The 15524-nt window shown below is 36.2% G+C and overlaps 1 protein-coding gene across 1 annotated transcript in view; it reads right to left on the minus strand.

Moving 5' to 3' along the window:
* LOC131852193 (CLIP-associating protein) overlaps nt 1-15524 on the minus strand; it is a gene marked incomplete at its 3' end in the record, with an annotated part of 59513 nt that overhangs the window by 39042 nt on the left and 4947 nt on the right. Inside the window, exons 2-7 of the mRNA XM_059202836.1 lie at nt 14031-14203; nt 12568-12759; nt 8167-8267; nt 4097-4273; nt 2389-2513; nt 530-643 (exon numbers count right to left, since the gene is read on the minus strand). Coding sequence (XP_059058819.1) covers nt 530-643; nt 2389-2513; nt 4097-4273; nt 8167-8267; nt 12568-12759 — 709 coding nt within the window. The remainder of the gene's footprint in view (nt 1-529; nt 644-2388; nt 2514-4096; nt 4274-8166; nt 8268-12567; nt 12760-14030; nt 14204-15524) is intronic.

Raw genomic sequence — 15524 nt, forward strand, 5'->3', positions numbered from 1 at the left:
ATTTATGTACCGTGTTTATATTCATATGCATGTAATAAAAACGATTATTACAAACAAACACTCCAATTTTATTTCTATGTATGTATAGATGTATAGATTTTTTATGATTTATACTGTAAAACAGTTAACACCTTTCAAATCATCATAGAACTGTAATAATCATGACGATGATGATCATCATCATCATCATCATATTTATGTGAAGATTGTTTAAGTTTTACATTTAGCACACGTTAGTATGTATTGGTACTAGCTGGTACGCATTACAAGTTGGTACTAGTCACCAAGCAGATGACTTTGTACAAAGTCTTACATTTATCACATTTTAGTATGTAGTAGACTAAGCGGTATGCACTACACGTTGGTACTAGTCACCAAGAAGATGACTTTATACAAAGTCTTACATTTACCACACTCTAGTATGTAGTGGTACTAACTGGTAGGCACTACAAGTTGGTACTAGTCACCAAGCAGATGACTTTGTACAAAGTCTTACGTTTACCACACTTTAGTATGTAGTGGTACTCACCAGTCGGCAGTAGTAACCCCGCCTCCCGCGCCTCGTCAAATTTTTGTTCCAAAATAGCCAGTTTCTGAGGCGGTATCAGTTCCTTCTTCTTCAAATCAGATCTTAGTCTTTCACCTGTAACAGAATAAAAACATTTAAAAGCGTTAAAGCTATAAAAAATAGGGGTTGATGATAGAAGGGTGAACATTTAGGATTGTATGTATTTTTGTATGTTGTATCATAAAAAAATAGAAACTAAAAATTTAGTCTAAAAAATAAAAATTTAGGGGTGGACTACCCCTACCATTTAGGGGGATGAAAAATAGATGTTGGCCGATTCTCAGACCTACTCAATACGCTAACAAAATTTCATGAGAATCGGTCAAGCCGTTTCGGAGGAGTATGGGAACGAAAACTGTGACACGAGAATTTTATATATAAGATAACTCAAAGGTGACTGACATAGTGATCTATCAACGCACAGCGCAAACCTCTGGACGGATCGGGCTAAAATTTGGCATGCAGGTAGATGTTATGACGTAGGCATCCGCTAAGAAAGGATTTTGATTAATTCTACCCCCAAGGGGATATAATAGGGGATGAAAGTTTGTATGAAACTTTGTCAATTTTAAACCGATCGGACTGAGACTTTGCATGCATAAAGCTACTATGACGTAGGCATCCCCTAAGAATAGATTTTGATAAATTCCACCCATAAGAGGATAAATTAACGCGAGCGAAGCCGCGGGAAAAAGCTAGTCTATATATATACTATACTAATATTATAAAGCTGAAGAGTTTGTTTGTTTGAACGCGCTAATCTCAGCAACTACTGGTTCGAATTGAAAAATTATTTTCGTGTTGGATAGTCCATTTATCGAGGAAGGCTTTAAGCTATATAACATTACGCTACGACCAATAGGAGCGGAGCTGCAATGAAAAATATTGCCAAAGGTGGGGAAATGAAACGCAGACGAAGTTGCGCGGGTCAACTAATATACTACACTACTCGCAAAAATTAAGGGAACAGAAAAAAATCTAAATTTATGGGTGATTTTCAATATAATGTACTAATCATAACTTTTGTTTCAAATGAAATAAAAACCCTTTATCCATTATGAATGGCAATTTTTTTTATTAGAATTATTTCTCTACTGTCCAGTTCAGTTACAGACTCATTTGAGATGAAAGCTCAAATGATTTTTTTTATACGCCAGTATTTATATTGATATTAATGTCTTTAATATGTCAAATATTAAATGAAAATCCCGTGCATGAATATACTAATTTCAAACTGGTCTTAATCGGTGATCAGTCGCAAAGCATAACCGGTATCACGTGTGTTAGGAAGAATAAATAAAAGATTCAAGTGAAGAATGAATGAAAATATGAATTACATAATGAAAGAAGAATGAAAAAATTAATAGAGAAATCTGACGACCTCGGTGGTCTAGCGCACCGCTTTACGACCGATGTCGTCGATCGTCGCGGGTTCGATTCCTCGCACGGCACAAACATTTATATTCATGAGTATGATTGTTTTTATCGGTCTGGGTGTTTTCTATGTATAACATGTATGTATTTAAAAAAAAAAAAACTAAGTATCTATGTATATGTATCAGTTATCTAGTACCCATAACACAAGCTTTAGCTAGCTTAACTTGGGTCTACATAATGCTGTGTGAATTGTCAAAAAAAAAAATCAAAGAATGTATAAACGAAAATACAATTGAAGAATAAATAAAAATATCAATTGAAGAATGAATTAATGATAAAATCAATGATGTATGTATTAATGATAAAATGAATGTAACAATGAATTAATTAATGACTGATTGAATGAATGGACGAATGAATGAATGAATAAACTAGTTACGTACCGACGTGCCTGTAGACCTCTAGAAATAGCGTGTGCGCGGCGTCCCGGACGGCTGCGTTGGGGTCCCCCACCAGCGCGGCCAGGGTCGGTACAGCCGCACGCAGCTGCAGCTCAGCTGCCCCGTGACTGTACACAGACGAACACACAATACATTACTATAATCTGTCTGGTCATCCACACCTAGAGAGGTGAAGTTTTTTTTAATAACAATGGAATGGTGGACCCGTCTGTGCTAACGATGAGCTGGCGGGGCACCAGTGGAGGATGATAAGATGAGGATGAAGTCAGGTCAGTTAGCACATCGTGACAAATTCATCAGGAATTTATCACGATGGTTTCCATCTGTCTGGTCATCCACACCTAGAGAGGTGAAGTTTTTTTTAATAACAATGGAATGGTGGACCCGCCTGCGCTAACGGTTTACGCTGGCAAGGCACCAGTGGAGGATGATAAGATGAGCATGAGGTCAGGACAGTTAGCCCATCGTGACAAATTCACCAGGAATTTATCAGGATGGTTTCCATCTGTCTGGTCATCCGCATCTAGAGAGGTGAAGGTTTTTTTAATAACAATGGAATGGTGGACCCGTCTGTGCTAACGATGAGCTGGCGGGGCACCAGTGGAGGATGATAAGATGAGCATGAGGTCAGGACAGTTAGCACATCGTGACAAATTCACCAGGAATTTATCACGATGGTCTCCAGGGTAAACCGCGTGGAGGTCAACCTGACCACATTGCTAGTAATGGGGCCATGACACCACATTACTAATAATTCCATCCCCTGGGAGGTGAAGGTTGGACTCGAGAGGAACCCTATTGCCCCGGCATCGACTCCGGTGGCAACAACTCCCAAGTGACTTGCTCAAAGCCCCTAAAGTAAGTATACATTAAAAAAAAAGAAAATTAAAACAACTTAAGCTATATGGTATACTTTAAGCTCGCTCGCTCGTAAGAATATCCTTCAATTCTTGTCCCTGACGGGTCTAGGTAGCGAACTCTGAAAAGGGCGAGCACAATAGATCTATGTAGGACGCAGTGCTACAGGTGATACACATCTGACAATAGCCCAAACAATCCAATAAAAAAAAAACTTTAAGCTCTATACTTAAGCGTATGATATTAAACGTAGTACCATACTTGAGGACAGTTCTTTTATAATATACTAGCTGTTCCCGCGACTTCGTCCGACTGGAATTTAACTTTATTCTTCAAAAATAAAAGAGTTTTTCTTAAATAAAAGTAGCCTAAGTTACTCTTTATTACATCAGCTTTCTGCCAAAAAAGTCCCGTCAACATCGGTCCAGCCATTTCAGAGATTAGCCGGAACAAACAGACAGACAAAATTTGTAAAACATGTTATTTCGGTGTATGTACCGTATATATATTCATGTATATGCATGTAATAAAAAAACGGTTATTTCAATATTACAAATAGACACATCAATTTTATTTATATGTATATATGTATAGATAATATACATATATATACACTATCAGACCCGGCCACGCGTTGCTGTGGCTAAGGTTCTTGAATAAAATAATATTGTGACTATAAATTGAGATGTAAGCTATCCTATCTTTCAAGTTGGATCAAATTGCACACAATGTGCAAATCAAATTTGCAATCGGTTCAGTAGTTTAGGAGTCCATCGCGGACAAACAACGTGACACATAATTTTTATATAAAGAAATAAAGCGGTCCACTGACGTCTCGAGCAGCGTCTGTATGCAGCGGACGGCCTCCTCCCTGGTGTGGGGCGCCTTGTGCTGCAGCGCGGGCGTGAGCCGCGCCAGGAGCGCCCGCGGGGGGGCCGCCCGGCTCTCCCCGAGGGTGGCCAGGCACACGCGCGCCATGTGACGCACCCCCTCCTTGGTGTCTGCCAGCCTGCAACAAAATCATTGTTCATCAAAAACCTATAAATTTTATTAACATCATTATCCGACAAACGTTTTGCAGGGCATTTTGTCGGACCATCAAATTTTCGGATTATAATTTTATTTTTTTCCCTAGGGTCCTGTTGCGGGTATATAGATAAGATGTTGAACTGGTCGAGACGATGTATATTACATATGATGATAAACTGACAATGTGTACATAGAAATGTATATTTATATACTAAATAAAAATAGTTAAAATATAAAACAGTTTAGTCGCTCAGTGCTGTCTAGACAATATTGTTTGTCTTTAGACATTATTAAATGCAATTATTATTTATACTATAGTCCGGAATTTTTTTAATATATATATATATATATCCGAAAATTACAGATGCAGTGATAAGATTCTATGTTATATATATATATATATTTGTATGTATGTAGGTATATGCACTCTGAACTATATTGTAAAAAAATATTCAGTAATAAATAATGTTACTCATGTCGGATTACAAAAACGGATTTGATGAAACGGGTCCACTGTAATATATTTGTTGTCTAGTACCAATAACACAAGCTCTGTTTGGAGATTTGCCATTTTTTCGTGATTTTGGGTAGACAAAAGGTTTGACAAAAATCACGAAAATATCACAAGAGGAAGGGGAGTGTAGTAAGATATCACATGTATTTATTTTTTCCATTTTTATGGCAATCAAAAACAACAACCTACACTTTTATCATGGTCCTTAATAAAATACATATAAATATAGTTTATATCTGTTTGTAATATTGAAATAACCGTTTTTACTACATGCATATGAATATAAATACGGTATATACCCAAAATAACATTTTTCAAAATTTTTCTTAGGGTATATTCCGGCTATCTCTGAAATGGACCGATTTTAACGGGACTTTATTGGCAGATAGCTGATGTAATAAAGTCTCAGTCCTACTTTTATTTTAAAAATACAAAACAGCTAGTCATAAAATTTCATCCCTGTATTTTATAATATAAAATAATCAAAATCCTTTCATAGCAGATGCCTACATCATAACATCTACCTGCATACCAAATTTCAGCCCGATCCGTTCCAGTGGTTTGGACTGTGCGTCGATGGATCACTATATCAGTCAGTCACCTTTGAGTTATATATATAGATAATAAATATAGTTAGATTCAAAGATAATATTTTAAAAAAAATAAGATTCTTTGCTAGCACTAAAAATACACGTGATGTTGGGGGGATGGGTGGGGGGGGGGGGTTGTCCTAAACCTCACTACGTCCCACCAAGGGGGAGAAAGGGGTTCAAAAATGCTAAGAAAATATCACGTGATCAATGGACGGCCTATTATCTTGGGACTAGACGGCCTCTCCAATAGGTAGGTAGGTATGTTCCTGCTGTATTGACAATTGTAAACATGCATAATGACTGTCCATCCGTCCATTGTTTCCCGTGACTCATATACTTACATAATTATAGTAGTTATGAGTCAGTCACACTTGTTTTTGTCGAATTGGAAAATTACAATTATAGTTTACTTTTATTATATATATTTATTTATTTATTTATTATAGTAGTAGTAGTATTATAGTAGTAACACACTGCCCAAGAAATCAAGCGGTGATACTCTATAATAAGTTACCGAAGGATCTTAAATTCTTGAATAGTTTGAGTTGCTTTACAAAAAAATTATTTATTTATTTAAGTCTTAAAATCGTCTTACATCATTCTTTTTTAAATAAAACTATAATAAAAATAAAATATATAAATCTACCCTCTACATATAAACCTTCCGCTTGAATCACTCTATCTATTAAAAAAAACCGCTTCAAAATCCGTTGCGTAGTTTTAAATATTTAAGCATACATAGGGACGGACAGACAGCGACAGCGACTCTGTTTTATACTATGTAATAATGCTCAAACGCGATTGCGTAAGGTTTTACAACAAAATACCAGAGTCTGTTATAAATATGCCTGAAAAAAAAATTTTAAGTCAAATAAAACAGTTCCTTTGCAAAAAAGCTTACTATAAAATTGAAGAATTCGTTAACGATAATAATGTTTTTATAGAAAAACTTTATATCCATAGCACTGACAATATTATCTGATTACATTAATAATGAGTGCGTAGCGATTTCTATGTTGATTATCGCATGCAATGCAAAACACATCTAGTTAAAACAGCAACACACAAGTTTCTTGCTCATTCTTCTTGTGATGAATCTGCATTACGAATGAGTGGTAGAATCAAAATATGACTATTCAAAAGTGTTTAAATTAAATTTATTTTAATAAATGATTTTCTATTCTATTCTATTCTAGTCATTTTGAACTTGGCGTCGCTTACGCTTCTTACATGCGCAGACGCATTCCGAGGTTTGTATCTATGACCTCACTTAGTTAAGCCTGCACCTACATTACTTAACTACTCATTCGATACTGCTCGGTTCATCCGTCATACTCGTGAACGAGTGCTTCTTGTAGGGACTGGTCTGCTCTCATCACTACGACTGATTTAATCTTATTGCATATTTATATTTGACCCAAAAAATTAGTGCTGGTTGGTAGTTTGTATTCACACGTTTCGACATGTAAATGTAAACTTACAACGATTATTTAAAAGAGCAACACACAAGTTTCTTGCTCGTTCTTCTTATAATGAGACAGTTTTCCGAACGAGTGGTAGATAAAAAACAAATTGTTATGACTATTCAAAAGTGCTTAAATTAAGTTTATTTGAATAAATGATTTTCTATTCTATTCTATTCTATTCTATGAAGACTAATAGACAATCTAGATAGACTTTTATTAAGTTTCTTTTTATGAATTAGTCTGTAATCCGAATATTTAATATCTGTTTTTATTTGAAGCTTATTTCATGTTGTATGTGAACAGTAATAGAATGTAAAAATCTAGAATACAATAGACCTATATTTAAATGTATCAAGTCGTCATGCCGTGAAGGTATACCCTGTATGGTTAGTTTATTTACTATAATTCTGCAAAATAAGGATTGTGTCCAATTTAACATACAAATTATTATCTAACTACTTAGAATTGATATTTGTTTCATCAGCATGCATTTATTAAGGACTTAAATTTAATGCTGAAGGCATCGTTCAAGCTGGGCCCGCGGTTAAGACGTCGTTCAAGTATTACGTAAGCAGATTTATTACAATAATTTACCCCCTCATCCCCTTGTCAGCAAAAGTACGCACAGCTCTTACCCCCTCCCCCATGCTTACGTAAATTTCAATTAATGTATTGTTTTTTAGCAAAGACAACGTGAGGGTTGCCATTCGTGTAAAAAAGTAAACTACTACCGATGACGTAATCATCATCTAGAATAGAATAGAAAATCATTTACTCAAATAAACTTACTGTTCAAAATCTACCCTGTACCATCGTAAGCACAGATTATTATATTAGAGTCCGTTAGTTTCTGTTCCCGCGCTTTTCCTTCCCCTCCCTTACCTAGTACAGAACTGACCGTACGGCGGCCATGACGCGCGCGCATTTTTTGTATATTAAAATAAATTAAAACTGAGTTAAACCTACTGTGAAACTGGAAAGCTAGCGAAAATATCTTCGAGACCCTTAAGCCCGAGAAATCCGCAGAACCATACAGGTACGAGACAGACTGTTCCACATAAAGTATTTTCCCTAACACTTACATTGACTAAATCTAGATTCCCCTACCCCCATGTCATCCAAAATAAGCAAAGCAAAGACCCCCCCGCCCCTCATGGCGCTTACGTAATATTTGAACGGCCCGTCACTCGTGTCGAGTCCATTTTCACTTGACCCCCCGTGGGGCATGGGCCCCGCGTTGGGAAACACTGCCGTAGTCTATATACGCCTGTAACATGAACATATAAGGCTGTTCGCTCACCTGTCGATTATGTGCGGCAGTACAGTAGGCACGTAGTGTGAGAAATCTGGGCCCATACGGTCGGCCAACGCGGCCAGCACCTCGAGGCCGTTCTGCGCCACCTGTAACAATTTATATATATTTATACTTCTTCCGTCATACTCGTGAACGAATGCTGGTTGTATAGACTGGTCTGCTCTAATCACTATGACTGATTTCCTCTTATTAATTGTTTAACCAGTTGGTTATATATTCAATATTTTTTCTATTTGAGTATTTAATTGAATTAGTGCTAATTGGTAGTTTGTATTCACACACTTAAACTTAAAAATGTAAAGTAATAATAAAATTATTTAAAAGAGCAACACGCAAGTTTCTTGCTCGTTCTTCTTGTGATGAGACAGCTTTCCGAACGAGTGGTAGATTAAAAAATGTAATGACTATTCAAAAGTGCTTCAATGTAAGTTTATTTGAATAAATGATTTTCTATTATTATTATATTAATAGAGCGTCTATTTGTAATATTGAAATAACAGTTTTTTACTACATGCATATGAATATAAATACGGTACATACACCAAAATAACATTTTTTTAAATTTTTCACTGTCTGTCTGTTTGTTCCGGGTAATCTCTAAAATGGCTGGACCGATTTTAACGCGACTTTTTTTGGTAGGTAGCTGATGTAATAAGGAGTAACTTAGGCTACTTTTATTTTATAAAAATTGTATATAAAAACAACATTATAATCTGTCACTTCACTGTCTACCATCTTACCATTAAATACATTTTTCCAGTCACAAATAGTTTTACCACACACTTCTACAACAAAAATAAAGTTAAATTCCACGCGGACGAAGTCGCGGGAACAGCTAGTAATAAATAAAAACTATCTTCATATATTACAAGAGCACTGCCTACCTCCCAATGTCAATGTAACCTTGAAGATATCCAGTTAGGAGCGAGTGAGTCGCAGCCTGCCGCACAACTGTATCTACTGCTGATGTTCATATCAAATAAGATGAGCGGTTATTCTCAATAGATTTATTAATATCGAGTGGTTTCCGATCGATATATGAATTTTTTTATGTGTGTGGACTAACTAACATGTTGACTGGCTGGTGGTAAGTGGCAACAGTCGCTATATGCAGGACTACTATCTATACATAACTATAAAAAAATTGGGAGTGTCTATTTGTGTTATATTTAGTGTAGAAATGTATATCACAGATTATAAACAAAGTTAGAGTTTAATTGTTTATAATCTGTGTCAATCTATACATATAAATAAAATTGGAGTGTCTGTTTGTAATAACCGTTTTTTACTACATGCATATGAATATAAATACGGTACATACACCAAAATAATATTTTTTACACTTTTTGTCTGTCTGTCTGTTTGTTCCGGCTAATCTCTGAAATGGCTAGACCGATTTTGATGGAACTTTTATTGGCAGATAGCTATAATAAGGAGTAACTTAGGCTACTTTTATTCTACAAAAATAAAGTTAAATACCACGCGGACGAAGTCGCGTGTATAGCTAGTAATAATAAATAATAATTTAGATAACATTATTCTCTCGTATCGTATTCTTTCTTTCTTTCTTATTTATATAAAAAAACATCTATTAAAAAGAGCAACACACAAGTTTCTTGCTCATTCCTATTGTGATGAATCTGCATTCCGAATGAGTGGTAGAATCAAAATATAACTATTCAAAAGTGCTTGTAATGAGTTTATTTGAATAAAGATTATTTCTATTTTACTGATTTTCTTCCTATCGTTCGATAATCGAGATGTAGAATAGGCCGCGCGCGATGATGCGCATCGGACCCGACAGTAATGCTCCACCGCAATCAGACTGTGTATGATACATGGCCCAGCATTGGATAGGTATGACCAAAAATTATAATCGATTATGAAATTATCGATATATAATTAAAAAAAATTGATTAAAAAATAATCATCGATTGGGGAAAATTTAGATTAATAATTAATAAAAAAAATATTAATAAATAATATCTGATCATAGATAAAATCTATTAATAATTAATAAAAAAATCTATTAGAAATGTATAATCGATTATGGAAAAATTCGATTCGAAAAATTAATCGATTATGTAAAATATCGATTATCAATGAACAATAATAGGTTCTCGATATAACAATGAAAACCGTAACAAAATCCGTTGCGTAACTTATAAAGAGTAAAGTAAGCACAGAAACCAGACCGAGAATTTTTATATTTTTATATTCGAATATTTCAATAAATAGAATAGAATAGAATAGAAAATCATTTATTCAAATAAACTTAATTTAAGCACTTTTGAATAGTCAACATTTTTTTTAAATCTACCGCTTATTCGGAAAGCTGTCTCATCACAAGACGAATAAGCAAGAAACTTGTGTGTTGCTCTTTCAAATCAATCATAAATAACATTTTTCATATAATTTTTTTTTCTGACATTCAAATGTAAGACCATGTATTTACCGAGCTAGGGATGTAACATTTCGCATAATAATCGATTATTAATTAATCGATATTACGGAATAATCGAAATTTTGATCTTTTGATCTTTTTGTAGTCCTGATTGTTGACGTGTTTTTGACCTCCAAAAACACGTCAACAATCAGGACTACAAAAAGATCAAAAGATAAAAAATTCGATTATTCCGTAATATCGATTAATTAATAATCGATTATTATGCGAAATGTCACATCCCTAGCTCGTTGCGATAAGTACCGCAAGTACTGAGATTAACGTAATAACTATTTATACTAGCCAATTATCCCAACATCGACTGCGTTGACCAACATTTTATATAAGATCAAATTAGAAATACAAAAAAGATGGATGTATTGTGTGAAAGATGATATGAATAAAAGAAGAGTATGTTTAGATATGACGACCGATAGAGAGCAGTGGAAGAGAATCACATACTGCGCCGACCACAAATAATAATAATAATCTCAGGACACACACGGCGCCATCTAGACCCAAATCTTGGAAGAGGTCTATGTCCAGCAGTGAAGTGCTGTGGACTGATGACAATGATAAAAACTCTAAGAAAATAACTAAACCGTGTCCAGTGGCGTTACCTGGGAGAGGCCTATATCCAGCAGTGGGACTGCAGTGGACTGATAATGATTAGTTGCAGGTAAAAACTGGATGAACAGGGCTAAAGACCGTGCCCAGTGGCGTGCCTTGAAAGAGGCCAGCTGCATGTCCAACAGTGGACTTCAGTAGGCACATGATGGTGATGATTGCCGGTAAAAACTGGAAGAACTAAAGATCGTGCCCAGTGGCGTGCCTTGGGAGAGGCCTATATCCAGCAGTGGACTGATGAAAATGATTAGTTGCCGGTAAAAACTGGAAGAAAAGGACTAAAGACCGTGTCCAGTGGCGTGCCTTGGGAGAGGCCTATATCCAGCAGTGGGACTGCAGTGGACTGATGATCACGATTAGTTGCCAGTGAAAACTGGAAGCAAAGAACTAAAGATCGTGCCCAGGACGTGCCTTGGGAGAGGCCTATATCCAGCAGTGGACTGCAGTGGACTGATGATAATGATTAGTTGCCGGTAAATACTGGAAGAACTAAAGATCGTGCCCAGTGGCGTGCCTTGGGAGAGGCCTATATCCAGCAGTGGGACTGCAGTGGACTGATGATAATGATTAGTTGCCGGTAAAAACTGGAAGAACTAAAGATCGTGCCCAGTGGCGTGCCTTGGGAGAGGTCTATATCCAGCAGTGGGACTGCAGTGGACTGATAATGATTAGTTGCAGGTAAAAACTGGATGAACAGGGCTAAAGACCGTGCCCAGTGGCGTGCCTTGGGAGAGGTCTATATCCAGCAGTGGGACTGCAGTGGACTGATAATGATTAGTTGCAGGTAAAAACTGGATGAACTAAAGATCGTGTCCAGGACGTGCCTTGAAAGAGGCTTATGTCCAGCTCTAGACTGCAGTGAACTGATGATCACGATTAGTTGCCGGTAAAAACTGTACAAAAAGGACCAAAGACCGTGCCCAGCGACGTGCCTTAGGAGAGGCCCATGTCCTGCAGTGGACTGATAATGATTAGTTGCAGGTAAAAACTGGATGAACAGGGCTAAAGACCGTGCCCAGTGGCGTGCCTTGAAAGAGGCTTATGTCCAGCACTGGACTGCAGTGAACTGATGATCACGATTAGCCGGTAAAAACTGTACAAAAAGGACTAAAGACGGTGCCTAGCGACGTGCGTTAGGAGAGGCCTATGTCCAGCAGTGGACTGATGATAATGATTAGTTGCCGGTAAAAACTGGAGGAAAAGGGCTAAAGACCGTGCCCAGTGACGTGCCTTGGGAGATGCTAGTCCAGCAGTGGGATTGCAGTAGGCTGATGACGATGATGATGATTACTTGTTTCTAAAAGAATTCAGCTCACCTTGAAGTTTCCTCCATTTAGCCATGACACCAACGCGTCTAGCAGTTGCGCGGCTAAATCCTGGGTGATCTCCGGCTCGCGACGGACCAGAGCCGTGAGCTGCTCGCCCAGCTGCTGGCGGAGACGAAGGTCTGGCCTGCTGAGCAGAGGCAGCGCGGCCTCCAGCGACGCCGGTTGGGGATAATGCGCCATCTGTATTCAAAACAATAATAATCTCAGGACAATTCACACAGCGCCATCTAGATCCAAATTAAGCTAGCTAAAGCTTATGTTATGAGTACTAGATAACTGATACAAATACATTTCTTTTTATCTTCTTTCGTCTCAATGGCAACTAAATGTATTTTCCTCAGAATGTTGCGACGACTTTTGCGCATACTGTCGCATTTTTAGATGTTCCTTTGTGCAGGATGTTAGGCACAAAAGACAGGTCAATAGGAATAATAATATAATAAACATACATAGCATTTTTTTGAGTAAATACATACATATTAAACATAGAAACACCCAGACCGATACAAACAATCGTACTAATGAAATAATATCGTGCGAGGAATCGAACCTGCGACTACTGGAAGTAAGGCTGTGTGCCACAAACCGCTAGACCACCGAGGCCGTCAAATACTAAAATGTTAAACAATAGCTTTAACATTTTCAGTTAACAACTGAAGCAGGCTAGACTGAATGGTTGGGTTAAATCTAGAAGCATGTTGCTTAGTGGTTTACCACCCTGAATTATGACTAAGAGGTCGTGAGTTCAGTATAAAAAATAATATTATTATAAAAAAACTTATGGTCGCTTAATGGTTGAAGTTCTATGTGGTCGGTAGGTATATAAATATATAAAATTCAGTAACAAAACGTTACAGCCTAGTGCTTTACTGTACTAATTACGAGGTCGTGACTTCCAATCTGACCGACAAACAAAAAAAACTTTTTGTGTCTATTTACATTTCTGACTGAAGAAAACACTAACATGAAATCAAAAATTATTCCTTACTAATATTATATATGTGAAAGTAACTCTGTCTGTCTGTCGCGCTTTCACGCCAAAACTACTAAACCGATTTAAATAACATTTGGTACAGAGATAGTCCAGACATTAGGAAAAGGTTATTTTTTGGAAGCATCCTCATTTTAAGCTTTAAAAATGAGGGTACTTCCATACAACCTTTCATCTCCTTTTTCGTATTAAAAAATAGCCTTTTCCCAATTGAAATATGATATGATATTGAAAGTTTGTAAAGATTTTAGATACATTTTTTTATAAAAAAAAGTAACATTACATGTGGACTGAGTCGCAGGTAGCAAAAGCTAGTTAATATAACAAGTGAATATTTAAAATGTAAAGCTCCCATCAATAATACCAAACAGTCGTTTAAAGCTATTTAAATAAATAAAACCCAGTTAAAATATAACACTTAGTTAAAATAAACAAAATCCAGTTAAGTTATAACACTCACCGTTTACTGTAGTCTCGGAACTAATTCCAAACAATCCCACAGGGTCCCAAAATAAGTCCAGACCGTGGGATCACTCATCGCACAGACCCTGCCAACTGTTCACTAGCACTATGTCACACACTATAGCCGTATGTACACTATCACATATTTTTATGACCACATTTGTTCACTGTCTGTTGAAGAATACATTATCAGAAATGGAAATAAATATTTAAGTATTAAGGATCATCATCATCGGCTTCTTCCTTATCCCATTTATTTGTGGTCGGCGTAATATGTTTTTAGCTTCCATTCATCTCTGTTCGCAGTCATCTCGTTATTTACTCCCTTTCTTACCATATCATCTTTCACACAGTCCATCCATCTCTTTTTCGGCCTTCCTCTGCCCTTATAACCATCTACATTCATATGTAACACCTTTCTTAAAATATTATCCTCATTCCTACGCATTACATGTCCATACCATGATAGACGATTACTCTTCAACCTCTCTGACACCGGTGCCACTATCATACTTCCTCTAATGTATTCATTCTTTATCTTATTCTTTTTTTTAATTTCTTAGCAGCAAAAATGGTATAATTTCAAACACAATATAAATTGTTACTTAATAAATAAATATCAAATATTGGACAAAATAAGCGTAACTATTATTATAAAATAAAATTATTTACAGTTCAGCACTTCTCAATACAAATTCCTATGTTTATATGAAGTTTTTTTTATTAAACTCTATACTAGATAATACATTTAAAAATACCTATCACATATATATATATATATACTAGCTGTCCCGGCAAACGTTGTTTTGCCATAAAATAATAAAAAATTTAGGGTTGGACTACCTCTAACATTTAGGGGGATGAAAAATAGATGTTGGCCGATTCTCAGACCTACTCAATACGCTCACAAAATTTCATGAGAATCGGTCAAGCCGTTTCGGAGGAGTATGGGAACGAAAACTGTGGCACGAGAATTTTATATATAAGATATTATAATATCATATTACTGTTTCTTAGTCCTAATATGTGCTTTTGCAATAGCAGATACTGGTGGTCACTCCATGCTCTCAAATTTGAATTTAAAAATGAAACTATATTATTGTAAACATGTACAACATTTATTTGAAAAGAATACGAGCTGAGTTTCTTATCAGTTCTTCTCATTTTGAAGTCATTCCTGTTGTAGTAATAAGAAAAAAGACTTGGTAAAATGGAGAAAATATATTAATAATAGACAACTAACATATTAGGAACAGAAAGAATGAATCTTGTATAACATTGTCAATATCAGCTAAGTTTTCAACAGTCGCCATAACTGCATTTTTATATTACTCTATATTTTCAATATCTGATAGACTTCATCTATATAATCTTCTCTATGCCAATCTACGCCCCATTCCTCTGTCTTCAAAAGCATCTTGCAGCGATGTCCATGCTTCGGGCTTTATTGAGCACATTTTACGTGGACTACTGCTCCACCGACTACCGTGAG

This window comes from Achroia grisella, unplaced genomic scaffold, assembly GCF_030625045.1.
Source record: "Achroia grisella isolate CSIRO2021 unplaced genomic scaffold, CSIRO_AGI_Agris_v1 utg841, whole genome shotgun sequence".
NCBI classification, from domain to species: Eukaryota; Metazoa; Arthropoda; class Insecta; order Lepidoptera; family Pyralidae; genus Achroia; species Achroia grisella.